Below are 18,432 nucleotides of genomic sequence, written 5' to 3' on the forward strand. Positions count from 1 at the left end.
ACAGCACTGGCGAGGAACATGGCTGCCCTGGTACGAGTGATGTCTTAGGATCTTCCCCTCAATCATTCACAATCTAAACAGATTGGAAAGATGGCTTCTTCCACAGAAATAGGGAAGGTTGTCCTGGAGTGTCCCTTAAAAGCTTTTCCATGCAGGAAGGTGACAGCTGAAGAAGGCTGGAAGCACAGAAGGCCTTGTTTTCCACAGGAGTCTTTATTACAGTATAAATCCAAGCTCAGGCCTCCTTTGGGCCCCATGCATATCCCCTGCATTGGGCCTGGTGGCTTACTCCAGACACCAACCCCTCACGGCGCCTCCAGCGGTGGAATTGCGGAAGTGCGGGGCGGTGCCTGTCTAGTCAACTACAAGTCCCAGCAGAACCCGCGAGCCAAGGTGCCTAGCCTTTTCTGGACTCTTAGAGCAGAGCCTCTTGGGAAATGTAGTCCTAACCGCTAGGGCAAATTAGCGGTTTCCCTAATGGGCATGATCCTGACACCCACCGGAAACGGCTCAAGTGGCAGAGATGGGGAGTGGACTAGGATGAACGGGAGACGGAGGGAGGCAGAGGGCTGCTCGGGGAGGGGGCAGCGTCCCGCGGGCAGAGACACCCCTCTTATTCGGCTTTGGCTTTGGATCCGGAGACTGCGGCTGCTGCTGAGGCGAGGGCTCCCGTACCTGGGATCTTAGCTCGGATCCTGAGGGAGAAACGCTTGGAGTCACGAGGTGTGGCAAGAGATGGTGGAGGCATGGCAAACTACGGAAAAGCTAGGTGGCGGGCAGCTGAGTGCCCAAAGCCAGCCCCAGCCCTCCACCTGGAATCGTCTGGAATGGCCTGGAATCGTCTGTCACTGGTTCTAAGAAAGGGGCACTCAGAGCCAGGAGATTTGGGGGCAGGGAGCGTGGAGAGAAAATGTTGCCACCCACCCACCTCCCACCCCTGTCCGTGGCCTCATGCTTACTTAGCTTTGATGTGGCTCAATTGATTGGTCACCAACCCCACATACTGGTCAATCTGGGCCTGGGGAGATCAAGCAGGAGTGAGAGAAGGAATTGGAAGGGGTTCTTCTCCTTAATTCATGGAGGAGACTGCTTCCTCTCCTCCTTCCACATCAGGGGCTAGGAGTGTAGCCCACTGCTCTGCCTTCAACTTTGAACCCAGTCAGATGCCCTCGGGAGTCTGCAGCTCGAGCTGTGGGATCGGTCAGTTGCTTGGTCCCTGCTCTGTGTAGGCAGTGATGTCAGGTGGACCCAGGTATCTGTCAGCAAGCTTGCTCCGGAGCACCAGGTTAAGCTTTCAGTGAGTCCATGTGTTGTGAGGTAGGGTGAGAGAAGAGGGTGGTGAGTTGCTGATGGGCTAATCTGAACACAAGTCTAATTTACAATTGAGTTGAATTTGGAGTCTCAGGGATTCAGTCCTGTGAGGAGTTAACTAGGTTTATGTGTCTAGCAGGGTGTGTTATGGTCTGGCTCTCAGCTGGGCTGAGAAGGCAGTGTCCATCCGTTTGTCTGTCCCTGATAGGTTGCCTGTCACTTGTGCCAGTGTGCCATCCCACCCAATTCTGACTGGCATGGGAGTGGATCCGGGCTGCTTCAGGGTGTGAGGATATTCAGCAGTCTGTCTCTCTTGGGCTGAGCTGGGTGACAGGCAGATCAACTAAGGCTGGGGGTGGATGGCTTGGTCTGTTTTTCTTCAATTGGAATTTGTGTCTGTCAGTCTTTGGTGGTACCCAGGGAGAAGGCATTACTCTATCTGCCTGTTTCTGGGTGGGATGAGTGTCATTCATTCTCAGACTGTGTCAAAAACAAAGATGCAAGTCAGGCCCTTGCTCCGTGGTGAGGACATGTAAATAAGTGAGACTGTGGGTGCATCCTCAGAAAGGAGTATTAGTTGGTCACCTGCCATAGGTGGGGGCATGTCAGTCGGATCCTCGCTCTTTCTGAAGACACCAATGAAAATGCCTGTCTAGCCAAGTGTGCTGGCCCATGCCTGTAATCCCAGTAATCTTTGAGGCTGGGGTGGGTGGATCACAAGTTCCAGCCCGGCCTGGGTAACTTGGCAACACCCTGTCTCAAAATAAAAAATAAAAGGAGGTTCAATCCCCAGTACCAGGAGTGGGGGAGAGCCAGCCTCTGGCTACTGAGACATATTGGTTAGACTCTAATTCTCATATGGAGGAGCAGCAGTCAGAACCCCTGGGTGTGGCTGGGACATCTGTCTGTGGGGCCCTGGTCTGGAGGGAGGCAGTCAGACCACCCATATTTGCTAACAGTGGGCTTGCCACACCCACCTGGTGCTGCCGGTACAGCAGGGGGACGGTGAATAAAGCCATCACTCCTGTGGGTACAGAGATGAGATCAGGATTTTCCCAGGAGACTCACAGCTCCATCTGGAGCCCTGTCCCCCACCAAAGCCTCCTCCTGACCTTGCCCCCCACCCCAGAAGATTTTCCAGCTCACCCAGAATGAGAAGAGTCAGGCCATTGAAGACGGCACCCACAAAGGTCAAGATGTAGAAGAGGAGGGCCAGCTGGGGGTGAGGGTCATGGTCAGCAGGGCCCACGGGCTGTGAACTTACCCAGTCATGGCCCTCCCACCCAGGGGCACAGAAGTAACCACTGGGAACCCAGGATGGGGGACTTCCAGTCACCTTAAGGGAATCCACAAGGTCTTCTACCAGGAAGAAATGTCGAAGCTGCGTGGCCATAGATACCACATGAGAGGCAATCTGCTGTGACAAATGTTCTGTTTGCTCCCGAGTCAGGGTCAGGTCCACATTAAGGTAGGCCCTGATGGGACAAAGGGGTGGGGACACTTCAGTGGGGGCATGGGGCTCAGACTGGGAGGAAGTGGCTGAAACGAGGGCAATAAATAAGGCTTGGGAGGAACAGCAAAGTTAGGATTGAGGGACAAATCAAAACACATGTAGGGGGTTGGGGTCAAGGCCAGGGTCAGGAGAAGAAGTCAGGGATTAAGGGATTGAGATTAGGATTGGAGTTTAGGGCTGTGGGCCAGTAGTCAGAATCTGGTTTACAATCAGGGTCAGAAGAGAGGATTAGAAGGAAAAAAGATGAGGGTGGGTCAGGGCGAGGGTCAGAATCAGCGGCTAGGGCTAGTTTGAGGTCATGGTGAGAGTGTTGGTCAGTGCTGGGTGTGACAGGGCTTAGGGTCAGGGGTTCTCACTGGAAGGGGTTGGCTCCATCCCCCCGGTGCACAGCCTGCAGCACTTTGCGGTAGACCCTGAGAGAGATGGTGCTGCAGAGCAACAGCAGAGCCACGTGCGCTGCCACGGACACGATGCTGAAGTGCAGGAGGCAGAGGAGGGAGACCATGAGGCCTGTAAAGACCACTCCCGACGTCCTGGTGTCCTTCCAGTACAGCAGGTCCACCACTGGGAACAGGGGCAGGCATCAGGCTGGGGCTGGGACTTGGCCCTGTTGACCTCCTGACCCTCGTTTCCCATCCCACAGCGGGCCTAGACTTAACAAGGCAGCTCTCAGAGCCCTGACCCAACTTCCACATTTTCAGCATCCTGTTTCTCCTCCCAGAAAATCCAAGTTAACCACTTAGCAAATCCCCTTAACCTTACTCTGCCTCATGTTACACGTGGACAAAAAATGCAAACTCATGCCCTTTACTTAATGAAAACTGGAAAAAGAAAAGAAAAGAAAAAAAAATATATATATATATACATGTTTCTGCATCATGGATATCTCATTGCACTTTTCCTCCTAGTCAACTAGAAGTTTTATTTGTTTTTTCGGTACTGGGAATGGAACCCAGGGCCTTCTGCATGCTGGGCAAACCGTCTACCACTCAGCTAGCTCCCCAGCCCTAAATAGTTTTTAATCCATTTTATTTTTCTTTGTGGTACTGGGGATTGAACCCAAATGCTCTACCACTGAGTTATACCCTTAGTCCTTTTAATTTTTTTTTAAATTTTGAGGCAAGTTCTTGCTAAGCTGCCCTGGCTGGCCTCCAAGTAGCTAGGATTACAGGCATGCATCGTCACATTCAGCTTCTTGATTTATTGCTTTTAAGAGCTACAGGAAGCTGGTCTATGTGTCCACCTAGCCTGTAATCATAACGTGCAGGAGGGCTGACCTGGATTACATAGTGAGACCCTGTCTCAAAAAAAAAAAGGAAGAAATAAAAAGAGAAAAAAGAGAGATAGAATATTTCAAACCGTGGCTGTGCCATCGTTCACCGTATTCAAATGCAGCCCTATTCCTAGATAAATCACTTGTTTCCTAACCACTCTCCTCAAACATCATGGCAAGTAACAGCCTTCCACAGATATTCATATCTCCTGGAAATTCTATTTCTGAGATAGAATCCCAGGGGCAAAATTGCTGGTGAACTGGTTGTGTATTTTTTAATCTAATACATATATATTGTCGGATTGCTTACTAACAAGACTAACAATTCTTTGGGGTTTTTTTTGGTACAGGGGATCGAACTCAGGACCTTGCGCTTGTGAGGCAGGCATGGTGCCACTGAGCTAAATCCCCAGCCCTTGTTTTGTGTTTTTGAGGCAGGGTCTTGCTATGTAGTTCAGGCTGGCCTTGAGCTCACTATGTAGCCCACCATGGCCTTCAACTCCTGTGGACCCTCCTGTCTCAGCTTCCTCAGTGCTGGGATTACAGATGTGCACCACCATGCCAGGCTAAGACTAACAATTTTTATTTCCACGAACTACATAAGAGTGATCTTTTTCTAACATCCTGCCCAGCAACAGATGTTGTGTTCTTTTTCATTTCTGCCAGCCTGACACTGCAGAGTGGGAACACCTTGACATACCTACCAACACGTGGGTTTTCTAGGCAGGCGGCGGAACCACTGAGCTAAATCCCCGGCCCTACATGGGTTTTCTAAATCCTAAATGTATTAGTAACACCATCTCCTTTCTAAGCCCTAACTCAAATTTCTGACCCTAAATCCACCTCCCAGCATGAGCCCTCATCAGTCACCTCCCAACTCCAATGTTTCATCTCAACCATCTAAATTTTCACCGCCTCCTGAGGACCCACTGCCATTGGAGCCCCACCAGGAGCTCAGTATCCTTCCATGTCCCCCCTTCTCCTCAGTCTCCAGTCAGGCTGACCCATCCGACAGGCTGCTCCCCCTTCTAAACACATTCTCCCTTTTACCCCTAAACGGGGCAACGCCCTCCACCCCCAACACGCGGCCCTCCTTCCTGCGCAGGCGCCCCAGGCTGATGCCAGCGAGTGGGGGAGGGGCCGGGTCGCCTGAGGCGGGGTCTAAGTTTAGGCCCGCTAGGGGGAGGAGGGCTCGCCCTCAGCTGTGCTGGCCCGTCCAGGCCCTGAGTGACAGCGCCTTCTGGGCCCGAGGCTGGGGGAGGGGGTCTCCCTGCTCCTGGGCCCCAAAGCTCTGGCTTGATGAAAAGGGGACCCCACATTCTCTCTACAACCTCCATGGACCCCTCCTTCAGCCCTCCAGCCCCAGCCTGCAGCCCTGGGGAATCCAGGACCAGTAGGAAACATGCCCCAGATTGGAGGGAAATAAAGGCAAATCTGGACCTTTTTCTGCTGTCCCCCAACCCCTGCCCCAGGCCGCCCCGCAAGCCCACCTTTACTCCCCATCTCGGTTGGCGGGAGAGGCTGTGGACACCGCCACTTCTCCGGGATTTCGCCCACTTCAGTGGGACTAGGAGGGAGGGGGTAGAGGGGCGGGGCTGCTTTGTATCCGGCCAATGACCATCCATAGAGGTGGGGACAATTCCAAAATGGGAGCTCTTTGTAAACAGCCCACAATGATGATGTCTATAACCAACCCGTGGCCAGTCCTGGAGGTGGAGCATATTTTAAAGAAAGGCTGGGTCAATTTACAAATGGCCAATAGATGTGGTCAGGGATGAGGAGAATTTTCTTTTTAAATGTGTAGAGCTGGAAAAGGCCCATGTACACGTCCAAGAAAGACATTTATATTTTAGCAAACAGCCAATCTTAATGCTGAAAGGAAGGCTAACTTCTCAAGTGGGCTGGGAACTGTATAGAAATAGCCAGTGGTAATCTCAGACAATGGGAAAGTTTTGAAAGGCTGGGATTTATACTATCTCCTCCCTTCTCCACTGTCCTCCGTTCCTTTAAATCCCAATCCTCTCTCCCTTCCCGGCACAAGGAAGCACCAGTCCACATGCTGCTTACCCAAAGGGTGTGGCTCCAGACTGCATTCTGATTGGCCCCTGCTGCGGAGACACTGCCCACCTTTTGGCTCCCGCTCAAGTGGTCCACAGGACTCTTCCTCCTCTTCCAGTGTGGGCTCTTCAGGCCCTGAGTTCGGATCTTGGAATCTGGGTGGGGACGGGATCCAGTCCTGGGTAGTCCCAGAGCTGGAGGTGGGAATGGGATGGGGAGTCACGACTTCCGGCGGCGAGGACTGAGCAAGTCGGAGCTGTAAGTCCAGTTCTGTGGTGGTAGAGAGCAAAGCCATGAGCCTCCTCCCAGGTGGTGCCCAAGGCGGGAACACCCACCCTTTGGGGCTTAGGTCCCAGCACCTCTGACATCTCACCTTCTCCAGTCTCTCCAGCCTCCAACCTGTCTGGCTCCTCGTCTTCCAGTGGAGTGGAGCTGCTGGTGGCGGAGTCCTCCCCAGACCCTGTTCCTGGGGCAGCCCAGCCCAGCTGGTCTAGGTGGAGCCTCAGGTCCTCCAGGGGATGCTCAGCTGGAGGGGCGGTGTCGGGGTCGCCAGGGCGTCCAGGCTCTGGGGACTGGCTCAGGCTGGGGATGCTCTCCAAGCTGTCTCCCAGGCCAGGCTGTGGGGGCAGGTCTCTCGGTTCAGAGACCGAGCGGCCCTGGGGCCTGGAGCGGCGGGCGACTGAATCCCTGCGGGCCCCGGAACCCACTACACCGTCGAAGGCTATGTAGGAGAAGGTCAACTCCCTGGGGGTGCCCCAGTCCTGCGACGTGGTCTCCTCTTCGTCATCTTCCGAGAATTCCCGGGCAGTGTGCAGCTCCCGAAAATCTGAGTCGTCGTTGCCTCCTCCAATGGGCAAAGGGGGCCGTGAGCTTCTGGGAGCAGAAGGCTGACCTGCCTAGAGGTGAAGCCCTTGAAAGTCCTGCCCTGGCAACCCCCCCCAACTTACCTTCTGTGGAATCTGGGGTGGAAGAGGCTGTAGATGGAGCTTCCTCTGTGAGAAGGAAAGAACCAAAGACTTAGAACTCTCAACTGTCTGGATCATAGAAGTGTGCCAATTCTGGAATCTTGGATGTCCCGAATTACAGAATTTTAGAATATCTGGATCCCAGGATCTTTACCACATTCTGCCTGCAGAATTCTGCCTATGCTGTCAGTTCAGAGTCTTAAAAGTTCATATCCAGGAATCTTAATCTTAAGAGTCTTCAAATGAGGGATCAAAGGAGGTTTCCATTCATTCTTTCAACATTTACTGACCATCGACTATATGCCAGATACTGCTCTAGGCCCTGGGGATTACAGCTAAGAACAAAACAGAAAAATCGCTGCCTTATACAGTCTATACACTATGGGAAAGACAATATATAAATAAAGTGGAATCCTAGTAAGTGTGGGGAGAAAAACAAAGCAGGGAAGACAAGGGAAGAGAAAAAGAAAAACAGAAGGAGCCCTGTTTCGGACACAGTGGATAAGAAGGCTTCTCTAATAAGATGATGTTAACCAGAGACCAGAGTGGAGGGAGAAAGCTATGAAGACATCTAGGGAAGAGTCTTCAAAGCTGAAGGGACAGCCAGTGCAGTGTCCCTGAGAGAAGCACTAGACTTGCCATCTGTGAGGAACCCAGTATGGGAAGGTGTGACCCGGGTAGGGGAGGATCACAGGGGACACTCTTTGTAATGTGAGGTAAGGAGAAGATCTTAGAATGCACGGATGAGTCTCTAGTGTGCAAAACACAGATGCTTGGGACTTGGGTATCTGGACACTCCACACATGGAAATGGCCACATCTGAGCCGGCCGCCATCCCCAGCTGACAGACCCGCCCCGGGTGGGACAGAGGATGTAAACACGGTCTGCCAGAGACCAGGGCTCAGAGGTCCAAAGAGCCAAGCGGGCATTTTCAGCCGGGGATGCAGTCCCTGGGAGCTGGCTCGAGCTCTGCACACAGGAGATGCTCCGCGCCATCTGGAAACGGGAACCAGACCCCATTTCCGCCCCCTGGGGAAATCAGAGGCCTGGAGTGGGGTGGTCCTTCCCCGGGGTGAGGGTAATCAGTGCAAACGCCCGCTAAAGCGCTGGAGTCCGGCACCCACCCAGAGGTGGCTGCTTTCCGGGGACAGGGGCTCCAACAGCTGGGCGAGGTGAAGGCTGCCTCTTGGCCAGGAGACGAGGTTGGGCCCAAGGACGGGCGAGGGAGGCAGACCCCTCTCCTCTAGCCTGGCTTTGCCCCTCCATGCTGCCTCCGCCCGGGCAGCTGTGGCCAGCACCAGGGCCCGGGGACAGCTCCCCTCGAGCCACCTCACCCCCCCCCCCCGCCCCAGGCTGGGCGGGGCGACACCTCCGAGGGCCCAGCGCGCCCCTGGCCAGCCAGCTCAGAGGCCCCCTCCTCCGCCGGGTTCAGCCGGGTCCTCCGGGTCAGGATGCCCCCGGGGCCGCCAGACCGCGGGCGGGGGGGAGGGGACAGCTTCCTTTGTCTCCTGCGCCTCCTTCCCTCATCCCGGCTCTCTTGCGGCAAGGCGCACGGGGGAAACCAGCCGGACCCTCCTCCGGCCTCCGGGCCGGGCCGGGCCCGAGCCTCCAGCTACTCACTGCAGTGGGCGAAGACCGGCAGGACCTGCCCCATGGCCCCCCTCGGGCCTGCATCGGGACCCCCGCCCGCTCCGGCCGCGCCGCCCTGGGCCCGGGGCCGCGGCTGCTCATCCTCGTCGCGCCCACGACGCCGCTGCCATCCTCGCCGCCGCCTCCTCCTCCCGGGCTGCTCCAGCAGCCGCCGCCGCCCTCTGCTCGGCTCCGCTCGGCTCGGCGCGGGCGGGCGGGGCCTCGGTGGAGCGGGCACTGCAGCGCGGGGGCCGGGGGCGCGGCCAGGCGACCAAGGGGGCGGGGAGGGGCGGGCAAACGCGGGCCCGCCCCCTCCCTGGGGCGTGGTCTCTTGACTAAAGGCGCTCAGGTAGCAGGGCCCACCGCAGGGAAGGATGGACTGGAAAAGCACCTAAAGGGTGCGGTCTAGAAAGAAGGGGCCTCAGCCGTTAGAGGAGGGGCAGAGCCTGGGCAAGATGAGGGGCTGGAAAGAGAAAGGTGAAGGTGTCCAGGCGGAGAGGCTGGGGCCAGGTGGGGTGTCAGGGGTGACATTGAGGAGGGTCTAGAAAGAATCTAGTGCTCTGTCGGAGGTAAGATCCGACACTGGATTCTCGGAGGGAGCGGGAAAGGGGCGAGGAAAAGCACTAAGGAACTTTAGAGGCGAGGGGAGGAGCTCTGACGCGGTGGGGCTGGCGCCTAGGTGGGATTTGCGCAGGCTTGGAAGGGGCGGGGCGAGAGGCGTGGCCGAGAGGGAATCGGGAAGACCCGGCAGCGGAGGGGCGCGGCCCAGAAGGAGACCTAACCTGGTTTTCAGGGCCCAGCAGCCAGCGTTTCGGGCTAGGCTGGGATTAAGAGGAAGAGTTAGAGACGACGCCAGGACTGAGAACTTGCAAGGGTCTGGACAAGTGCACCCCAATGGTTGGGCGGCACCTGGAAGACAAGCGGTGCGAGCCTGGGGGCCGGGCCCAGTGGGAGGAATCGGAAGAGTGTGGTGTTGATAAGTTTTGAATCTGGGGGCTGGACCACTAAAGTGGGCGGGGCTTGGGTTGAGCCTGGCTGGGAACTGAAGCCAGGGAGTTGTGTTGAGAACACGGTTTCTAGAGCTCATTTCTCTGTAAGATCGATTCTTTCTCTGCGAATTTTCCCCCCCTTCTGTGCTTTAGTGATGTGTAACTGCGTCAGGTGGTAAGTGATATGTAACAGTTGGCCGCTAGGACCACTTTTTCCTAACCCAGATCCCAAACTCCGCTTGGAAGGTGTAGGACAGAGGGCCCCAAGAGTGACCTGAGTTGAGTGCGGGTCAAGGAAAGGGAGGAGATTTAGTTGGTTTACACTTTCAGAGCGCGGGGATTAGCGGGGTGCGGGAGGCAGGTGGAGAGAGTGGAGCCTTCTGGATCCGCGGGCGGGAGGATGGGGGCCCTGGGCCGGCTGCTGGAGTGTGTCCTCTGGCCAGCGATGCGCCCAGAGGCCACACCGGGGTGGCGTGGCCTCTTGGGGCCTGCACTTCGGAGCGAGCGCGGCGCAGGGCTGGCGCGCACTGCGCTTGGCTCGCTTTACCCGGGCTACCCGCGGGCTGGGCTTTTTTAGCGGTCCTCCACGGCCACGCCCACGGCAACCGCAGGGTGCGAGCCGCCCGCTTCGGCGCCCGCTGCCTGCCTGGCCACGTGCTGGAGGAGCTGGGCCCCGCGTCCTGCGAGCCCGAGGCCGTGCGCGGGGCGCTGCGCCGGGCTTTCCTGAACGCCGACCAGCGCCTGCGCGCGCTCTGGTCCCGTGGCGAACCGGGCGGCTCCACCGCCGTGGCGTAGCTCGTGCCCCCGTGCTTTCTCCACCTGGCTCGCTGCGGTGACCCCCGAGCGGTGCTGAGCCGCGCCGGCGCCGTGGCCTTCAGCCCGGAGGACCACCGGCCGTCCGGCCGCGGGAACGCGGGCGGCACCCTCCGCCGCCGGCGCGTCCTAGGCTCTCTGGCCGTGTCGCGAGCGCTAGGCGACTTTGCCTACAAGCAGGCTCCGCGGAGGCCCCCCGAGCTGCAGCTGGTTTCCGCCCAGCCCGAGGTGGCTGCTCTGGCTCGCCGGGCTGAGGACCAGTTCGTGCTCCTGGCCTCGGACGGCGTGTGGGACGCGATGTCTGCAGCTGCCCTGGCGCCACTGGTGGCCTCGCGCCTCGGTCTGGGCCTGGCCCCGCAGCTTCTCTGCGCGCAGCTGTTGCACACGTGTCTGTGCAAGGTCCTGGGGCCGGGTGTGGGACCCTTGAAGCTTGGAGCAGTAGAGGGGAAGAATTCCGAGTCTGGGGGAGGAGGGACTGGGACAGAAAGGGACAGGGCGGAGGCTCAAGCCGGGGGCGTGGCTTTCGGGATTGGGCGGGGCATGGGGGCGGTGAGGGCGGAGCCTGAAGCAGGCTGAGGGCCCGCTGGGAAAATGGTGCTAAACAGGCGGGTGGGAGGGACTGAAGCGAAGGGGCGTGGTCTTGGGCATGGGGGCGGTGCTGGAACCTAGAGACTGGGGCTGAGGTAGTAAGAAGCACCAGAAGATGCAAGAGCCCCTGGACAACAGAGTAGGCAGGTCAGATACAATGTGCCCGTCACTTAACAAGGCGGGGCTAGGACAGGGAGAGGGTGTGGCCTAGCAGATTGCTCCAAGTGGGACAGAGTTTGGTGTCTTTGCTTTCTACCCTCGGGACTGGTCTCAGGGTCTTGTAATGAGCTACATCCCCAACGGGTCACTTCCCTCTTCCTGTTCTTGTTGTTGATCTGGGCACAGGGCGTCCTTAAATCGCGAAGCTGCTCGGGCTGCTTTGAGCTTGCCATCCCCCCAGAGTGCCAGGTCTGCAGACACGTGCCACCGCACCTGGCTGATGGCTTGGTTCAGACTGGCAGATGGGCGAGACTTGGGAGAGATGGGCACAACCAGCCTGGAGAGGGGCCGTGGGCACCAGGGTCGTGGGGAACCTATCCTTCCAAAGGCATGGAACCCTGTGCTAGAGCCTCCGCCCTCTCCCACCACGCTCCCCTTTGTCCACTTTACCCAGGGCAGACTGGACAGCATGACCTGCATGGTGGTCTGCTTCCCAGGGGCCCCCGGGCCGTGTGAGGAGGCGATCCAGAGGGAGCTGGCGCTGGATGCGCCAGAGTTGCTGGTGAGCAGGGGCCCAGAGCCCAGGGGGAGGGGCGATGCCAACAGGGGCTCCCCCACAACTCTGACCCCCTTCTCAGAGCTGTGTGCCTCTGCTCGGGAGCCCCTCAGCCTGAACACCATCTTCAGGACTCTAGCCTCTGAGGACACGCTGGATTTGCCTCCTGGGGGAGGCCTGCACTGCAAGTGAGCTGGCTGGGGGTTTGGGGGTGGAGTGGCAGGAGGAGGGTCTCCTCCTGAGGGCCTTGCTCTGCTCCCCAGGGCTACTGTCATCGCTGAAGCTTATTCTCCACTCCACCAGGCCTCAGAAGAGTGTTGGGAGGTAAGGACCCTCTGTTGTTGCTTTGTTTTGATTTGTTTTGTTTTGCAGCACTGGTGATTGAACCTGGAGCCTTGCACATCTCAGGCAAGTGCTCTACCACTGAGATACATCTGCCGTCTATGACCTGCATTTTTCTTTCTTTTTGCTAAGTATTCCACCCTGGCCCTGAACTCCCTGTATAGCCCAGAGTGGCCTCAACCCAGAACCTCCTGCCTCAGCCTCCTGAGTGCTGGGATCACAGGCATACACCACCAGGACTGGTTTAACCTGTGTTCTTGAAAGGGGCATGTAATCCAGCACCTCTTCACCTCTCTTAGTGAAAGGGAAGAAGCAGCCCATGAGGGGACAAGGAACTTGCCCGACCTCTTAGTAGATCCTGTGCCCTGTCGTGCTGTGTGAGGCATGATGGGGTCAGGGAGGGATACACATGCACAGAAGAGCTGTGCTTTGCCTCTGAGAAATGTGGCCTCTGCTGTGCTCCAGAGAGCCCCATCTTCCCAAGCACCATCCCAAACACAAAACTTCTGGGAAAGTTAAGGACTCTTTCCAAGGCCTGACTGCCCAGCAGACGCCTCCAGGATATCTCTGTGGATTCCCCAGGCTGGGACTGAAGAGAGAGGCTGTAATGGGGCCTAGATAGCTGAGGAGTTGCAGAGGTAGGAACGTGGACAGAAGGCACAGGGTGGAGGGCAGGGAGGAAAGAAGTATGAGGGAGGAAACTGAGGCCAGAGCCCAGGGCTGTTGCTGGGCTGAGAAGGATGCTTGCTTATAGTCATGTGACTGAAGAAGGGTTGTTGATATTTTCTCAGCAGCAGCAGCAGCAGCAGCAGCAGAGATTGGCCAGAACTCACTGAACTGTGAGTGAGAGAAATCTGGGAAATCAAAGCAGGGAATTTAGTGGGCCACTCAACTGAAGACTTCAGGGACTTAAGGCAGTGCTGCCTCTGTTTGTCACATGATGTCATAGGAACCATGTCTTGGTTTTACTCTCTCAGAATTGGCTTCATTTCCATGCAGGTCTCCTTGTGAGGCATCAGGAATTGCAGTTCCAGGTTGAGGTCCCTGGGCCTACTGTCCCCCGTGGAGAGAGCTTGCCAATTTCCTAGTAATTGCAGCTGGGGCCAGAGCTGGCTTCCTTTGGCCACACTAGGATCATGTGCCTGACCTGCAGAATTTCTGATTGGCCAGACTGGAGTCACATGTCCACCTGGCATTGAGGTGCACTCCACCCAAACCTGATAGATTAAAAAATCACGTGTAGGGCATTGTACTCTGAAAGGAAAACAGGAGCCATTATTACAGAAGGCAAGAGAGTATTTGTGGAGGCCAAGAAGGGATTCTCTCTCTTTTTTTGAATAACTTTTATCTTAGTTTATCCCTTTCCCTTCTTCAGGGGCATTTCTTTCCCTATGTACAAAAGCTTTGTTTCCATTTTTTAAAGAAGGGATTCTCTTTACCCTGTCCTTCTCCTGTTTTCCAGAAAGTGCAGTTTGGGGCCGGGAAGCCCCCAGCTGCCATTTCAACTCTGCTTTGCACTTGGAAGCCTGACAGCTTCTATTTTGGGGGGTCGTGCACCTTCTGCTCAGCTGAGGCCAACAGAACAAAAGAAGAAAACTGTCTCCTTCCCAGTGGAAGACAGTGGATGCCAGAACCCCAGAAAGCTTGTTTCCCTTTTTCCTACTTCTTCCTCACAGAAAAGTCCTGTGAGAGGGGAAATTCCACCACCATCCACCCCCAAAACAAAAACAAAACAAAAATCCCTAAACCAAAATTGTTTTGAAAATTTTGAACTGAACAGATCTTAAAAGATCATCCAGTTCAACCACTTTCACTTTCCTTCCTAGTTTTCATCTGTTTTTCTAACAGCTGTAAGGAAGAGTTTTGATTATTAGATTTTAATTGTTTAGCCAGGTGTGTTGGTGCATACTTGTAATCCTAGTACTCAGGAGACTGAGGCAGAAGGATAACCATGAGTTCAAGGCCAGCTTGGGCTCCACAGTGAGTTCAAGTCCACCCTGAACTACATGGCAAGACCCTGTCTCAAACCTCCCTAAAAGATTTTAATTATTTAAGTAATTTCAAATATATTTTCTTATTTTAAAAAGTTATTTTCCCAGTCAGCAAATATGTAGGGGAGCCTGATGTATGTCGGGCCCCATTCACAGGCGTGAGGTATGAGACTGCCAATTCCCTGAGATCATCTCAAGCCATAATAAGCATCTCAGCACTTGGGCACCTGAGGGAAGAGGATCACTGTGAGTCTGAGGCTAGGTTGGGCTACATAGTCAGACCTTGCCTCCAAAGACAAAACAAAATCAAGAAGAAGAAAAAGAAGAAGGAGGAGGAGGAGGAGGAGGAAGAGGAGGAGAAGAAGAAGCCAGCCAGTTGCAGTGCTGTATGTCCACAGTCACAGCTACATGGGAGGCTGAGGCAGGAAAATCACCAGTTGGCGCCGTATATCCTGGACCATTCAGGAAAATTCACCAAAGAACAAAATCAGAAGATGACCAGGGAAATGCTTTGTTGCTGTTTTAATTTTTAAATTAATTCATTTAGTTTTTGAATGGGTAATTAATTCACTCATTTTTAAATTCAAAGGGTACAAGATGGGGTCCAATGGATAGTTTTTTCCATCCTCCCATCCTTCCACTGATTCGTCCAGCAGGGGTGACCGTTTGACCAGGCAAGGTCTCTGTGGAGGGGATAATTGAGCGATGACCTGACCAGAGAGGAGCCAGCCCTGTAAATACCCTGGGGAGAAGACCATCTAGGGCAGAAGGAATAGCCGGTGCAAGGGTCTAAGAGCAGCAAGGAGTTGGGCGTTTTCCTTATGAGGTTTGGATTCTCTGTGACCACATTTCCCACAGTCCCTCCCCATGCCATTGGTAACCACGGCAGTGAGTTTGGAGTGGCTTTGCCAGACTCTGTGTGTGCACACATGCATTGTGTCTTGCTGCTCCTTGATTCCTCCATGCCCGACATACCATTTGGCAGCTTGCTCTCTTCACTCAAAATACACTAAAAACTTTACCACCAGGGGCGGTGGCACACGACTGTAACTGCAGCATTGGAGAGGCTGAGGCAGGTGGATCATTGTAGGAGGCCAGCCTACAAGTTTGTCCTAACCCGGGGCGTGACACAGGCTTAAACCACAAAGACACATAATGATTTAGAAAAGGATGGCCAGGGGACTCTGCTCCAGTGAACGAACAGCCCTGGACTGACTGTGCTCCTCACTTTTATTGGACTCACACAAAGAAGAAGCAAGCAAGCATGTGATCCAGGGTTCAGGGAAATTTCATCAGGCTCTCATAATTTACAGATTGCACCCAAATCTATATTTTCTTTAATTAGACTTCAGCTGCAGTTGTTTCTCTCCCTGGAACTGGTTGATGCCAGTGTGCTAAAGAGCAGCCCAAGGGGACAGCTTTCTATCTTTACCGCTGAGTCCCAAGGACCTAGGCCTTGGTCTTTATCCCTGGTTTCCCTCAGATCTCAGTAAAGTCAAGGCCATACTGGGCTACGTAGTGAATTCAAGGCCAGCCTGAACTACAGAGCAATACCCTGCCTCAACAAAATAAAACTTCACCCATGTCATTCACAATCGTACTAAGATATATTTTATTTTTATTTTTTTTGGTACTGGGGATCGAACTCAGATCCTTGCACTTGCGCAGCAGGCGGCGAAACCACTGAGCTAAATCCCCAGCCGTCATTCACAATCAATCTCTCTCTCCCTCTGCCCACTCTTTCCCTCTCTCTCTATACTAGGGACTGAAGCCAGGCCCTTTACACTGAGCTACCTCCCTTGCCTTTTATTTTTTATTTTGAGACAGAGTCTAAGTTGCTAAATTCTCTAGGCTAGGCTCAAATTTGTGATCCTTCCATAGTGCTGGGATTACAGATGTGCGCCACCACGCTGGCTAACCTCACTGTTTCTGAGTGCTGCCCGGCTCTGCAGACATGGGTGTGCACAGGTTTCACTGCCCTCTGTCTTTCTGATGTGCACTTAAGCTATTTCCAGTTTCTCCCTCTCACCTCACTATTGCTGTAAAGATGCTTAATCAGGTTCCTTTGTCACCTGCAAGAGTTCCCAAGTGTAGGTCTTGCTGTTTTGTACAACTCAAGCTAAGAATGCTTTTTACCCTTTTAAATGGTTGTTCCAAATTTCTATATATATGCATGAATCCCTGGGTTCAATCCCAGCATAGCAAAAAGAAAAAAAAAGGATATGTGACACAGACCTGTATCTGACTTGCCCAGAGTATTTGCTAAGTGGACTTCTACAGAAAGTTTGCCGTAGGACAAGTGGTACCCAGAAATACCACCCAGCCCATTTCACAGATGGGAAAGCTAAGAGAGGAGAAAGGACTTGGCCAGGGTCACACAGAACTGGGCTGGGTGAATGTTGTTGAGCTCCTGTCCTCGGCTTGGCTCGGTTGAGTGAGGCCCAGAATGGATGGAGCTCTACCCTTGCTCCAAAGAGCTCAGAGCCTCAGGAGACACAAGCAGTAACCCAGGTGGATCAGGCTTCAAGGTGTCCCCCAGAGGGGTGGAGAAAGGGAGAGGGTTCCTCCATTCTTTAGAGCAGAATTAACGTCAGCGAGTGGCCTAGAACATGATGTGCCCCCCGTAAAGGGTGGGGGCTTGCCTGTACAAAAGATGGGAAGGTTGACTCACCTGGTCAGCCGTCCTGAAGAATTACATTTTACACTCACACCTTGGTTTTGGGGGTTTGGGGGCTCAGGCAAGAGAATCACGGGCCAGATTCTGGGCCAGATTCATTTCCTGCCCCCAGGCCTCAGTTTACCCATTTGTCAAATTTGAACTGATGATTTCCAAGGATCAAGATATCTCATGCAGGCCAGGTGGTGCCCTAATTGGGCGTGACCATGGCTGGAGTGTCTGGGAGGGGCCTCCCGAGAGCCAGCACCAGGGTCTCCTCTCCTTTGTCCCCGTTCTGTGGCTGGGATGGTCCTGTTGTCTTTTGTCTTTTTTTTTTTTTTGGTACCAGGTCCAAAAAAGTTTTAGTTTTGTATTTTTTTTTGGTACTGGGGATTGAACTCCCATCCTTGCACTTGCGAGGTAGGTGGCGGAACTGAGCTAAATCCCCAGCCCCCCAAAAAAGTTTTCTGAACTCAGGTCCTTGTGTACTTTCTGGGCAGGAGGTAGAACCACTGAGCTAAATCCCCTGCCCAGTCCTGCTGTCTTAAGTGAGCAAAACTAAATCATAACAGGACATGCATGGGGAGGAGGCCAGGTGCTTTGTCTGCACAAGAACCTGGTGTCCTGTTCCCAGCTCTGGCAGGTGCAGCACCTCACCACTGCTTTCCCCACCCATCCCCGCCCTCACCCCTACCCCAACCCCAAGCCCACCCCTACCCCTGCGGTTACAAGTCAGCGGCCAGCTAGGCCCCCTCTGCCCACTTCCTTCTCACCTTACTCCTTAGCCCGCAAGCGGGCAGGTGGACCGTGAGGGGCAGTAAAGGGTGGAGCCCTGGCTGCCCCCCATCCCATGCAGGGGTGGGGGGGTCACCTCTTCCTAACTCCTCAGAAATTGAGGGAGAAGTGAGTCACGGGCTGGTAGGGTGGGACAGGCCTCCAGATGTGGGATTTAAGGGAGAAAATTTAAGGAAGTCCTTGCTTAACCAGAGCCCTTCCCCTCTTCCTGAGACTATTAAGAAATGGAGGGCTGGGGATGTAGCTCAGAGGTGCTGTGACTCCCTGTCAAACACAAGGTCCTGACTTCAATCCCTGGTACTGAAAAAGAAAAGAAAAAATCACTACTTTGGGCTGGGGATTTAGCTCAGTGGCACAGCGCCTGCCTTGCAAGCACAAGGTCCTGAGTTCGATCCCAGGTACTGAAAAAGAAGTTGTCCTGACAGGGGGAGGATGCAAGAGATGCAGGAACTTTGTCAGTCTTGAGATCGATCCATCCCTGGTATGGCGGCGGGGGGAGAAGGAAGGGAGGGAGGGAGGAAGAAAAAGAAAGGAAGGAAAAAAGAAAGAAATGGAGAAGTCAATGGGGACAGTAGGACTGAGAAATTGTGTCCCCCACTGAGATCCCTGTAAGAATTTCCATATTGAGAACAAGAGGTCCAGGAAGCATCCCTTCTCTACCAAGCTTGCCCCCTAATTTGTGAGGCCCGGGGTGCCCACCTAGGCAATAATGTTAAGAAGGAAATTGCGAAAGTGGAGGGTTCCAACTTTCCCCTTGAAGGGTGCTCCACCTACCTCACCTCCACCTGGTGTTG

At 54.5% G+C, this 18,432-nt stretch overlaps 2 protein-coding genes across 4 annotated transcripts; one reads left to right on the forward strand and one right to left on the reverse strand.

The window, feature by feature from the left end:
- Nucleotides 1-194: 194 nt before the first annotated feature.
- Rtn2 (reticulon 2) lies at nt 195-8,945 on the reverse strand. Of its 3 annotated transcripts, none has more exons than XM_087200728.1 (10): nt 8,741-8,945; nt 7,103-7,147; nt 6,529-6,999; nt 6,165-6,425; nt 3,181-3,388; nt 2,648-2,786; nt 2,458-2,527; nt 2,289-2,335; nt 960-1,018; nt 195-695 (listed from the first exon to the last, which is right to left on the reverse strand). In XM_087200728.1, the coding sequence occupies exons 1-10, from the start codon at nt 8,772-8,774 to the stop codon at nt 614-616; spliced, it is 1,416 nt and encodes a 471-aa protein (XP_087056854.1). In that variant the 5' UTR covers nt 8,775-8,945; the 3' UTR covers nt 195-613. The 3 variants fall into 3 exon arrangements, with proteins under 3 accessions (XP_087056854.1, XP_087056853.1, XP_004873249.2); XM_087200727.1 differs by lacking the exon at nt 8,741-8,945 and adding an exon at nt 8,245-8,436; XM_004873192.4 differs by lacking the exons at nt 6,165-6,425; nt 6,529-6,999; nt 7,103-7,147; nt 8,741-8,945 and adding an exon at nt 5,588-5,947.
- On the forward strand, nt 8,773-17,986 carry LOC147821334 (putative protein phosphatase 1N). Its single transcript, XM_087200586.1, is given in 6 exon segments — nt 8,773-9,075; nt 10,083-10,261; nt 10,263-10,950; nt 11,753-12,042; nt 12,118-12,178; nt 13,659-17,986. Coding segments are annotated over 6 exon segments (1,821 nt in total). The 3' UTR covers nt 13,959-17,986.
- The last annotated feature ends 446 nt before the right edge of the window (nt 17,987-18,432 follow it).

The sequence above is a fragment of the Heterocephalus glaber genome, unplaced genomic scaffold (assembly GCF_053883595.1).
Source record: "Heterocephalus glaber isolate CG9 unplaced genomic scaffold, H.glaber_assembly_v1.0 deba00001744, whole genome shotgun sequence".
Lineage (NCBI taxonomy): Eukaryota > Metazoa > Chordata > Mammalia > Rodentia > Bathyergidae > Heterocephalus > Heterocephalus glaber.